A 13243-nucleotide genomic window follows, 5' to 3' on the forward strand; every position below is an offset into this window, starting at 1 on the left:
TGCATAATATGGTGTTACCCACAAAAAATAATGATTCAGAAGAAAGGGTGAAAAATTTTATTTACATGTACAAAAAAAAAAAAATGTTATATAGAACTAGAACTCAGTTAATGGTGAGGACATCACTCTGGATTTCATGGCTAAGCTGGGTTTGGAGATCGCTGAGCTTCTTTTTCAGGCCTGAGAGAGCAGAAAGAACGATAGTCTCAGGCCTAAGAGATCCGCATGACTCCACGTTATAATAAAACCTGGTGGGAACAGAAGGTGTTACTGAGACCTGGCAATAATTTTAATTTAGAGCAAAGACTCAACCTCATATTTATTAAAGATTATATATGTAGTAAAAACTTGTAGGGCAGATGCACAGATAATGTTTTCCACATAAAATAATAAAATGGGCAGTCATGAACTATATCAGTCATAAGGCCAACAATCCTAGGATCTATATTTTGCTAAAGATAAGTTCTTAACCTAGCATATGTATATATTATGCTTGTTTATTATGCATAGTTGTCTCCAGTGATTGCAAGCTCCTGGAGTCAGTACCAAAGCCATAGAGAGCTGTATGAGTGGGACATTGTACACTGCAATTTGCCTTTAACAAAATTGACTTAAACGGCACCAACCCCCATAAATAGCTTCCCCCACCAGAGGTGTTGGCTAATAGAGCCCACACTTTGGAAGGGAAAACCAATAGTTTTTTGGTTTTTTTTTAACAAAATAGCCCCCTACAGCACTAGATTTCCACACCTGAAGGGAGCTTCCAGTACAGGCAGCCATATTGTGGCACACACATGCGCATAATAAGCGAGTGAGTTGCATTCACCGCTCATATGTCACTCAAATGCGCATAACGTGTCAGCGGGGAATTTTACTCATTATGTGCAAGCATGTTAAATAACATAGCCTTGCCTGGAGGGGGGGGCGGAACAGTTTCCCCCAACCGGAGTGAGGGCTCTTTTAAGTACATGAACCAATTTCATGGTGATAGGTGTCCTTTAACCCTCATATTGCCAGTAAGTCTGTAGAAGAAACAGACAACTGTATTAAAGCTGACTTCCGGGGTTTAAATCAATTGATTTGTGGAGGAAATATGCAGTTACCAAGATATAACAAATAGGCAGGCATCTGAAGTACTTCCAGGTGTCATGGAGACCCCCAAATGTAATACATATGCTTGTAAAAGACAAATACACACTGATGCTAAACTGCGTCTTTCTTAACTAAATATATTTAACTAGATTAATGTACTGCTGATACTCTGCATATTATCATGAAGAATGATATTACTGACACCTTATAATAATTCATATAGCAGCGTCATCTTGCAAAATTATACTTTTGAGGAGTCCCAGTGAAACATTCAATGCACTTCAGCTTTTTGAGGAATTCAAATATTTCTTATTAGTGTGGATTATTTTGTATAAATAGCAAGATATATGAGTGCAAAAGAGCCTTATTTAATTGCATATCCCCTCTAAATACTACAATGAAGAATTGCTATCCAATGGGCAATTTATAAAAAAGTTTGTACTTTCCATCTGTGTTGTGCTGCTCCACCATGTTTGTTCGTTTTCCCAAGGATCGATTATGCCTGCACAGCTATAACGTGCATGTGCAGTACAAGCAATGCCTGGGAAAATGCTTAAAATGGCAGTGCAGACCTCAGCATTAAATAAATGGTTATCGAAGGACATGAACCAAAATGATTGGTTTTGTCTGTAAAACAAAATAACTACAGTTTACTGTATATGATTATTCTAGGGCTATATAAAAACCAGTTGCAACTGACTGCAAGTGTAAAAGGTTCTAGTTCACTTGTACAGTGTTGATAATAATGCAGGTATATAAAGAGGGTTTCACTTTAAGACATGAGACAGGAAAGATAAAAACCAAACAGGAATAAGGTTCTGGCAAGAAACATGAAGAAAGCAAAAGGGCCAAATAGGGTTTTTATGACTTTGTCATACAACTTGTTGTATATTTGCCGCTGTTACCATATTCCCAAAGTGTACTCACCTTTCTGGTTTCCCAGTTGGATCATATGGAGCCTCAGCCTCTTCTTCATCAATTTCTGAGTATTCACTCTTTGGCCTGTAAATATATAGTGTCATTTTATGCAAATCCAAGTAATAAAGCAGCAATATACACCTATATTTAATATTACTATCAAAGTACTGTCGGTGACAAATAAGGGCTTGTGTTGATTAACTATTTTATCTGTATTATGGAGCATGTTATTGTGGCTTTTTAGTTTCTGGACACCTAAAATCATGTCACTACAATGGGAGGGAGGGGGAGAATCATAATTTGAAAAATATTTTCTTGACCTTTATGGACTTTGAGTTCCTGTGTAAGTAGGCATGGATTTTCCAGCCCTACATTCCCTCGTAGTTTATAATCTCTACAATAAGAGGCAGATTGGGGAATGGGTGGCTGATTATGCAGGACACTTTTTCCCCCTTCCTGTGCAGGAAAGTGAATGAAACATTATCCTTCTCCCAACATAGTGGACGAACAAAATCCAGAGTGGGAACCTGGTGTAAGAAGTGCATTTTTATAAATAAATTGTATGGTTGTGGTAAACCGGATGTACAAGGACCTATACCTCATTTTATATGATAAAATCTGTGCATTTTTGTGGCCTGCTACTCCTGACCAGTTGTACTTTGTAATATTAGCATAGGTTGGTTTAGGAATTGGGCAGGTTTGAAAATGTATACCCCCAACATGCCATGTTGACTAGTGTATTGTACATCAAGAAATGAGGAAGAGGAAGTTCCACCGATATGATTGCTTATGCTCTTTTCCCAAACAACTGTAATAATAGAAATGTGACCATTGTGTATGTTTGGTCTATCTGATCTCCTGGAATGTGTACCTGATCAACCCATGTGCAGCCACCTTAAGTAAGCTGTAAGCATAGTTTATTGTGCTATTTTTTGTTAAGAGGAAATAGCTTATCAACACTAATGTTTTATGCCTCTGCTGGAATATGTTCAGAATATTTTATAATAACAAGTAACACCTATGCACTGGAAACTGTTAAAAATGTCTAGTTCTACAACTGTAATTTCTTTTATACAAGAACGCTGACCCCAGAAATGTTCGACTAAAAAAAAGATCCTTGGAGACCCCTCACTTTCCGGAACAGAAAGAGGAAACAAAAGACTTGGGAGCAATTTATGCTATTAGAACATGAACGCCTGAGGCCTCAACAGATCATTTTGTGCTGTGGGATTTTAGTAGGAGGGGGTTTCATTTAGCTTAAAGCATTTCTTGCTATGTTTCAATAGGGTATTTCTTTCTTCTTGTCCCCGTGGCCTTCAAAACAAATGCTTTGTTACTGTACACTTGTTATTCTATATACAGGCCCTAGAATCACAGCAACAGACTCACACAACATGTCAAGAGCAATGACATGGGGATTGCATGGTTTGCATTTGCAATTCTGTAACCAAAAAGACAGCCACTGGCAAACAGTCATGCTATACACCATTAGCTCTAGACTTCTGTTTGCTTGATGCTCTACACTGATGCATGTGGGAAGTCAGTTCAGGCAAACATGTTGTGCAGGCGCTGCACCTCCTTACGATTTACAGTGCAATTTGTTTACTTGTTTTTAATGATCATCTGGTCATCCATTGTTTTCATTCAAATCATATGCAATCCACTGGACTGCACAGTAATTCAACCAGCCTAATATGAGTATATATTGAGCATAGTTTGGGCTGAAGCAGAAAAACTGGATAAAGAACTTTTTAAAAATATAAGAATTTGCAAAAAGGAGATCTCTTTTGTATGTATTCATGTACGATATTAAAGTAAATGGGATTTAAAAAGAATTGTGAGAAGTTATCTATTACACTCAACAGAGGAAAGGAACATTTTATACCTATGCAAAAGCTGTCTTGTGGATCATTTAAATAAGATTTTATCTGCTTGAAATATTCACTCATAACTCAAATGCATCTTCCATAATAGTTTGTGCAATAACAATGTATATTGTAATTGCCGAGCATCGTGTATTAGTTTTTCAATTAGAAGGACTGCATGGCCAGGCCCTCTACTTTCTCTAGAAATAACTTTATACCATTCCTCAGGCTTGGGGTATACTGTGTGCCGTAGTGCATTATCTGGGTCATATTCAAATGCCACTCCTGCTGTGGGGTTCCACTTGGCATGTTCCTTTCCAAAGCCCTTCTTTGCATATGCTCGGAGACGCAACTCCTGTCCTTTCCTGAGCTTCACAATCAAAATATCTGTAATAGAGTGACTTTAGGTAAGTATAATCACACTAGTAAGGCCAGGGTCTTTAATAACCAATCATAAAACGGTATAAAAAGAACAGAGGTACTTTAAGTACACACAAAAGCAAGCACAAACCAAAATCTCACACTATTTTGCATGAATCTTGAAAAATATAGATTGAAACCAACTTTCCACTATACATTAATATTAAAAAAAATCAATAGTGTTCAAATTATTTGTAAATGTCTTTGAAATTAAAAGCACTATATTTTTTAAATGACTCCTGATCTATGGGTATGACTCTTGAAACAATTTACCACAAGTGAAGAGAATAAGAAGAATCAGACAGATAGTGTTTTCTATAGCAATTAACCTTTAAAACAACTGTTTTTTTTTTTTTAAATAAAATGTATAATGAAAAGTTGATAAATTGTATTTTCATTTATCATACAGAAAACAGCTTTTGGGTGAGGAATTTTTTTTTTTAACTTTAGGCGTTTATTGAATTTTGATTTTCACACTATCAAAGTATACAATGCTTGAGTAACAGTATTGCAATATTAGTTACACAAAGATAGTATCGTAGGCATTTATCACATAATATAGCATAGCAACAATATGTTATGGTTTAACACATTTGAGTCATAACTGACTTTGCCCCAGATTTGCACAATGAGGTTGCAGCTTAAGTAACCCAGTCCAGCCATTTATCCCATATTTTGTGATATTTTTTGGGGCTACCCCTCTTTTGATAGATAATATTCTCCAGGGTGGATATGCGTTTAATTTCTAAAACCCATTGGGATAAATTGGGGGGTGTGGACTGCTTCCATTTCCTTGCGATGAGCTTCTTTAAAGTGAATAATGCTTCATTAATAAAGGTACTTTGATACCGTGTGTATGACTCTTGTATTCCTATACCAAACAAAGATACCCGCGGAGTTCTAGAAAGCTGTATTCCCAGCACTGTGTCTATGGTATCAAGGATCCCTTTCCAGTATGTTGCTAATTCTGAACATTCCCAAACCATGTGGATAAAGGTAGCTTGTTGAATACCACACCTGGGACATTCTGAGGGGGATCCTGGGAATAGTTTATATAGTTTGGCAGGGTAATAATAGGCTCTATGAAGGAAATATAATTGGATCATGCGGTCTCTATAGTTCAGGGATATCGATATCGCATTGGCCTATATCTCCTTCCCATTTATCTCTAAGGGGCTTATTATGCAGTTTAGCATGAAGTTCTTGATACAAATTAGAGATAAGGCCTTTAGTTGAACTTTGCTGTAGGCGGTCAGTTAGCGAGTATTGGGCAAGGAGGATGGTATTCTTATTGTTTTGCGAATTTGGGCATCTTTTAACTTGAATATATTTCAGCCACTGATGTGCAGGTAAAAGAAATAATTGCTTGAGGGTGTCAAAAGGAACTACAGAGCCTCCCTGCCAAACATCTCCTATAGTGCAAATGCCGTACCTTTCCCATATGGGATTACCCTCTAGTTTGGCTAGATTAGGAAAGTAAAGATTTCCCCATAGGGGAGTCTGTGATAATGTGTTATTTAATTGCATGATATGTACCGTTTTTTGCCAAATTTGACGTACATGCATAATAACCTGGTTGGGGTATGCTATTGGTTGGGGTCCTTAAGTAAGTAGCCACTGAAAGGGGGTATAGCAGGTCCCTAGTAGGGCTTTATGTAGATGGTACAGTGACTAATGGGTTGCATCCTCAACCCAAGATGCTATGTGGCTTAGTTGGGCTGCTATGTAGTATAGATATATGTTCGGGAATGCTGCTCTCCCTTTAGATTTGCCTTTAATCAGAGTATTCAGGCCTAGGCGATGTCGGGTGCCAGCCCATATTAGTTGTCTAAATATTGTATCTATTGCAGTAAAAAACCCTTTTTTAATAACACAAGGGGCTTGCAAGAGGGCATAAGTTAGTGTGGGGAGGAGTATCATTTTGATAAGATGTATTCTGCCCATTGGGCCAATTAGGAGGGATTCCCATGCTTTATTTTTCTTTTGTATATAGTTTTTAACCAGTAGTACAGTTAGGTTGTATTCTGATAGGGGGAGTTTAATTACAACGCCTAGGTAAGTGATTTGCTGAACCATAGGGAAAGGTATATTTGATTGGTTATCTGGCAACTGTTGTGGGACAACTGGCAGAATGACTGATTTAGCTGGGCTGGTGACCAGGCCTTGGGTGAGGAATTTAAAGCAATTCACATAAGTAGTTACACTTATATATGCTTCATACACACTGCATATAGCACTAAGGCGCTAATTCAGTCTGTATTCATAAATTAAGAGCAAAGTACAGTGCCCTAAGATGCAAGAGAAATTAGAAAGTGTTACATTAGCATTGTATCTACCAAACTGACACACATAGTAAATTGCATATTAATGCATAATAATGCTGTTATTGTTAATAAACAAAAAGCCACACTACTTTCTGGCAAGCATTCAGCTGCTGTGAATTGAGGCAGAAGCTTTATATCCAGGGATGGAACTAGTGGTAGCCAGAAGAGGCACATGCCTAGGGCACAACAGAGGAAGGGGGAGTGCAAGGCATATACCTCATCTTCCTGCCTACTTTTAATTCATCATTTTATAATTCCTACTCTCAGACCAGGCGAGGGAGGCGACTATGCAATAGTAAATAGCAGGGATGCTCTGCTCGTTGCCACTGCATTGCTGCCCAAGGGTTTGGGCTTACCTTATTGGCACCTCACATTTGGCCCACAACTGCTTATATCTAAAAACTCACCATCTTGCTCCACGTAGTCATTAGGGTCATTGTCTCTGCTTCGTGATGTCACCTGCAAGGAAAAAAATGTCTATTCAGGTGACACTCAAGGTGTTAAGCAAATAGAAAAATAAATAAAAAAATAAATTGTCAGCATCTTTGTGAACAGTGTTTACCAACTTTGTAACCTGAGTAATCTGAAAAGAAGGAAACTGAAAAAGTGAATGAAAGGCAGACAGCCCCTTTAATTCCTTTTTAATGCCTTTTAACTCAGGAAAGTGATTTGGTACACCAGAGGAGACATTGCCTGGGTTATTAGTATCACAATAAACCAGTGAACTAAACAATTTTTAATAACAGAACAATTTAAATCAGTTCGACCTTATTTGCACAACGGCACCCCTCAGTTACACTATTTCCCTATCTAGGGGTTACTTCACCTTAAGGGCTCCTTCAGTCACAAAAAAAAAAAAAAAAAAAAATTATATATATATATATATATATATATGTTGCAAGAAGACAGGCACTCACGTATAAGTAGGTCCAAGGGAGCGCAGTCCCAAAATAATAGATGGAATAGCTGTAGAGAGAGTCCGCACTCACAGGTCTTAAGAAAATATAGAAGTTTTATTCAAATCAACATCTAACGTTTCGGCTGCATCCACAGCCTTTCTCAAAGACAATGTGAAACAAACAATGGTGCACTGAAAAAACCGAATTTGGCGCCAAACAATGACGTCATAGGTGTGAATACATTAGCATACAGTGTGAAAAAAACGCTCTCAAAACACATTGAATCAACATGTTAAGATAATATGGATTAGGCATAGAACACAAACAAAAGGACTGTCAGGAGAAAGGAAAAGTGGGTGTGTATTAAAAAAAAAACTAGATACATAAGCGGGCTTTTTTAATACACACCCACTTTTCCTTTCCCCTGACAGTCCTTTTGTTTGTGTTCTATGCCTAATCCATATTATCTTAACATTTTTTGTTGATTCAATGTGTTTTGAGAGCGTTTTTTTCACACTGTATGCTAATGTATTCACACCTATGACGTCATTGTTTGGCGCCAAATTCGATTTTTTCAGTGCACCATTGTTTGTTTCACATTGTCTTTGAGAAAGGCTGTGGATGCAGCCGAAACGTTAGATGTTGATTTGAATAAAACTTCTATATTTTCTTAAGACCTGTGAGTGCGGACTCTCTCTACAGCTATTCTATATATATATATATATATATATATATATATATATATATATATATATATATATATATATATATATATATATATAAAACATAAAAAAAGCTTTCTGGAGCAAAATAATACATTTTAACATTTTTAATTGAACATTAAAGGAAATAAACATTTTTTAAAGCCAACTTATTAGGGATGTACTAAACTCAATGTTTATGGATTTGGTAAAGTGGCTGATTAGATTCAGCAGTATCCAAACACATCACTAACGTACATAATCAATTCTGAGCAAAATGAAAATAAAACAGGAGACTGACTGGTATAACGCGGAGGTTGTTTGAGACAAGATCACGAGAGGTCACATGGCGTGTCTGGTCTTCATTGCATCGGACATCCAAAGTAAATTCCACAGAGCACTCTGGACAAAACTCATCACATGTACAATCCTAGTCAGAAGATTTTTGGAGAAGACAAAACTGCATTGTAAGAGCAAGAAGCTATGGCAAGTTTTATTACAGATAGCCTAGATAGAAGTCTGAAGAACAGATCAAAATGAGCTAATAAAATCTCAGCCTTGAAGATTTGGAAATTCATCCTAGTAATCATCTGATCAGAAAATGTATATCCATCTCACTAAAATGCCTTTCCACCAGTGATTTGGAAAGGCGCATGCGGCGCTTTATTTTCCAAAGTCACGTGAAGTTGCCTGCAGGAGGAAACTTCACTTGACTCCAGAAAAATGAAGCAATGTGTATGCCTTTCCACCAGCAATTCACTTTGATGCCAGTGGAAAGGCATTTGGGGGAGATTAGCCACCCACGATACCAAAGATTAACCATGTCCGACTTATCTCCCCGTGAGCCATGAGCCTAAAGGGGTCGCTCACCTTCAGATAGTACACCAGAAATAAAGGCTTTTTTTCCCCCAACTGCTTTTATTTTTTCTGTTTTTCTAATATTGAAGTTTCATATTTCGCCTTTTCATGTCTCCATAGAGCAGCTGGGGAATAGGGGGCCACTGTTCTAATTTGATACATTAGTTGATAATCTTTTATTTTTCACCCTGCTTGGCATAATACCTGAGTTTCATTAAAGGCAGATGACTGCACATAGATTACTTAGCACCAAACAACAGAGAGAAAAAACATTAAAAGGGATTGTGACACTATGCCTACAAAAACCCTGGTGCTGCTATTCTTTTCTAATGGGTGTGTCCCCCTGCCTCCCCCCTACTAACCTCTTTTGCTATCTAACATGGCATGAGTTGAGCAGCTTCCTGGTTTACTGGGGTTGGGGCACTGTTTAAATTGGTCCTTCATCTTATCAAAAACTTGTCCCACCCCCAAGCACTCCATCACTCACAAAGCTGTTGAACTCCAAGCCCTGCCAGAGACCAACACAGGTTATTAACGTATGGATGTCTAGAAACGCATTCCTGTTAAAACTCTGAAAGTGTCACTATACCTTGAAAGGTGAACAACCTCTTTAATTTAAAATAGATTTAATTAGTTTCAAATACAAAGCACTTACCCTAGAGTACTGCAGTTTATCTACTATATCATCACTGGTCAAAGGGATCAATCCTAAAAAGAGAGAGAGAGAAATGCAGAATTAGACAATAACACACTTGCACTATTATTATTATTAAAGAGATACTGACACCAGAAAAAAAAACCTTTTTTATATCTATCATAACACTGTCTTTTCATGAGCTTTATAATTTTGCCATAAAAGTATTTGCAAGATGCTTTTACATTACCTATCTGATCTCCCATGTCCCTCTATGAGGGAGCGGCCATATTTGTGCAGCAGGAGTCCGTTAGCATTAGAAGCTATAACTGACAGGCTGAGAAGGGACAGTCAGGTTGGGAAAACAGTCAGGTTTAAGTAGCAATTGCTAATAAAAGCAAACCTATCAACAAAAACTGATCAACATGACCTATTGGTAACTTTTTATGTAGATTCATAATTTAAAAAGTAGTTTTTTCTTGTCAGTATCACTTATCGCCAACATATTCCGCAGCGCTGTACAATAGCAACTGGAGTTTCTCCCTAATGGCAAAACAAGCTAGACAACGTATTGCTAGTAGTGCAAGTAGCCTTAACTAGAAATATTGCCCTGCTACTCAATGTAAATTTATCTTTAAGTACTTACCAACTCTGTGAGCTATGAACTCATCGTGAAGAACAGAGGAATTTGCATCTATCTGCACCCAATCTATAGCTGTAAAATAAAACATAAACAACAAAAATGTGTTATTTTAATGTAAGGGGCACCAGAATGCATTACAAGGGGTTTTGAGATCTAATGTAATAAAACATTAATGCTCACAAACACTGCACTGAGTGTTTCCTGTTCAGGTAAGCTTTATTGCAATCATGCTGAACAAGGGCCCTTTAACCTTTCTTATGCAGGACAAGAGCACATACCTATAGTAGGAACTTCTGCTATGAACACCCTACGGATCGAGTTAGCAATTCTGAAATAGAAAAAGGTTTATTAGTATTAGATAATTAATGGCTGCTTATACAGAGGAACAAGTGTAACAATTTTTCCTTTTACTCATTATTTTATAGCAATAATACCTGCATATTTTTAGCACTCAAATACACATTTCCTAAAAATGGTTCTATAAAAAATCAAGTGCAGCATGATTACTACCTTACATGGGAAGCAGTGTTCCATTTCTTCTAATTCTAAATTTAGTTTTATGCCTTTGAGGCCTCTTAAAGGAGACATATCCTATAAAAATTATGAATGAATTATAGTGAATTATACTCCTCTAGATATAGAACGATTGTGCTTAATAATGTTGTGTTTCAGACTGATTTATTGAGAAATTCCACAAAAACCCCACTAGCCCCGCCCATCTGTTCCACTTCCTGCTGGCTGAATTCTCTGGATGAGCTGGGGAGCCGGCGGCCCTCCGTACACTGCACTGTAGGATAGGAACCAATCAGCAGCTAGGCTGACCTGATAGGGAACTGAAGCCTGTCTTTGCTTGTCTGAGTGCAGGGCTGTGATTGGCTCTCCCCCTCCTACTGTGCTTCTGGCAGGTACTGTTAGGACACGCCCATTCTTCATTTCACACTAGGGAGCTCCAATAAAGGGGCCATTTTTACAGAGAAGATTAATTTTTAGCACAAACAGAAACCAGAACCGTATATTATTCATAATTGCCTACAAAATTAGCGTTTTTCCCATTTATCCAATATGTCTCCTTTACAAAGTATGTTAGCGATATTGGTATGAAAACATGCAGTTTTTTTTTTTTTAAATGAACCCTTTAGGTGCCAGGCACTATATAATCTACTAACAGACACAAAAGGTGAACTAGAAGTTGCTCCTGAACACATGGGAAACCAAAAGGGTTAAAAGAACTACCAAAAATAAATATTCTCAATCAAAAAAGGTTAAAAAGAAGAATGGGCATCCATGCAAACAGGTGACCCTGAGGGAAATGAAACAGTTTCATACAGAAGCACCAGAAAATAGTGGAACCCAAAGAAGGAGTGATTACATTACATTAACATTTATTTATAAAGCGCCAACATATTCTGCAGCGATGTACAATATGTGGGTTACATACGCCTAACAGCCAACTTGTCACACCTCTATCATGTCTTTAGTTGCCCTTTAGAGAAGAGATGCGTCCAGGAAACCAGTGGTACCCAGCATGACATACGTCATCATATGGTGATATAGTCACACTATTATTTACACTTTTAGGATAATTAGAAACAACAGAATAACACAAAGTAGATACATGACACAATGGTGAATAAGTACCACATCATACCTAGCCGAAGTTGGAAAAATAAAAATCTAAACTCTATTTCCACCTAACCATTCCCTCGCACTTTACCACTCATTATAAATGTGGGGGTCTCAGGAATTGGGATTCGAGAGACAGGCAGTCTGGGGCAGCGAGTATGCAACATGCACACCACACATCGTTCTGAAAAAAGCAATTAAACCCATTATTCTGCCATAACAGTCAAAGGTCTCTTACGCCAAGTCAGTATTTTCCACGATAAACTTGACATTCTCGTCAGTGAGCTCCGTTATCCGCACTGTAGGCTGGTTCGCGTACGGCATCCTCTCAACACAGCAACTTAGAAACCGGAAACCGGAAGTTGAGAACCGGAGACCACAGAGATCAAGCGCGTACAGAAAGGGGTTGCCTTTCGTGGCTACAAACAATAGAGTTTGAGTTCTATATGGATCATTAACGATCAGGATGACTAGTTAAAGGCGGTGTCGGACTGGGGCACCTGGTACCCATCACCTAACATTGTAGATCATGTCTCAAGTATATTGCAACAAAATATGGGGCTTTAGCGGTAAATCTGAAACTTTGGGGTCTAAAAATGCACTGAGCATGGTGCCAACATTTTTATGCCGTTTGCCACACACTTTAGTTATAGTTACCCAGACATACACTTAAGATCACTGCGTTAAATAATTTATGATCACATTTACTCTAGACCTGCAGAAATTGATAATGTAAGTATTAACTTTACACATGCCAGTAAAATGAATGCAGCAAGTAGGTATCAGCACATTTATCTCAGGCATGTCATAAACCTTTCTTCTTTATGCCTTCATGCTGCTTGCCCTGTTCTGTCAAAGACAATTATATCTGTTCTTCTATTGCTCCTTAGATCCTCATTCTCTTACCTGCGCCACCTCTGAAAGTTTTGCCTGCATAAAAAATTAAAGATGGCGGAACACATGACCATTTTTAACTTAAACTCCCATTCAACACGAAAATGGTTTTGTTTCGGGACATAGTCGCCAGGCCTGGTGGGGCCCAACAAGGTGAAGGATAGGTGAGCAGGTGGCTAGGGCTTATCACTGAAGCATGAATTTGCCAGGGCCCAGCAAAGTGCTGGGTGGGTTGGGGCCATAAAGGAGAGAGGTGGGCTGCCAGCAGGGTCTAGCGGGGCCCAGCAGGATATTAGTTGTAATATTGGTGTGTAGGCAGCAGTCTCAGTGCATTGTGTCTGAGTCTTCAGAAAAAGCCAGCACTACACATTA

The 13243-nt window shown here is 38.1% G+C and overlaps 1 protein-coding gene across 1 annotated transcript; it reads right to left on the reverse strand.

Moving 5' to 3' along the window:
* Positions 1 to 42: 42 nt before the first annotated feature.
* Positions 43 to 12326, reverse strand: polr2c (polymerase (RNA) II (DNA directed) polypeptide C, 33kDa). The gene is made up of 9 exons (NM_203793.1): positions 12216 to 12326; positions 10633 to 10682; positions 10358 to 10426; positions 9733 to 9785; positions 8521 to 8649; positions 7027 to 7078; positions 4094 to 4262; positions 2020 to 2094; positions 43 to 248 (listed from the first exon to the last, which is right to left on the reverse strand). Exons 1-9 carry the CDS (start codon positions 12299 to 12301, stop codon positions 104 to 106), a joined length of 828 nt encoding a protein of 275 aa, NP_989124.1. The 5' UTR covers positions 12302 to 12326; the 3' UTR covers positions 43 to 103.
* Positions 12327 to 13243: the final 917 nt, after the last annotated feature.

The sequence above is a fragment of the Xenopus tropicalis genome, chromosome 4 (genome assembly GCF_000004195.4).
Source record: "Xenopus tropicalis strain Nigerian chromosome 4, UCB_Xtro_10.0, whole genome shotgun sequence".
Lineage (NCBI taxonomy): Eukaryota > Metazoa > Chordata > Amphibia > Anura > Pipidae > Xenopus > Xenopus tropicalis.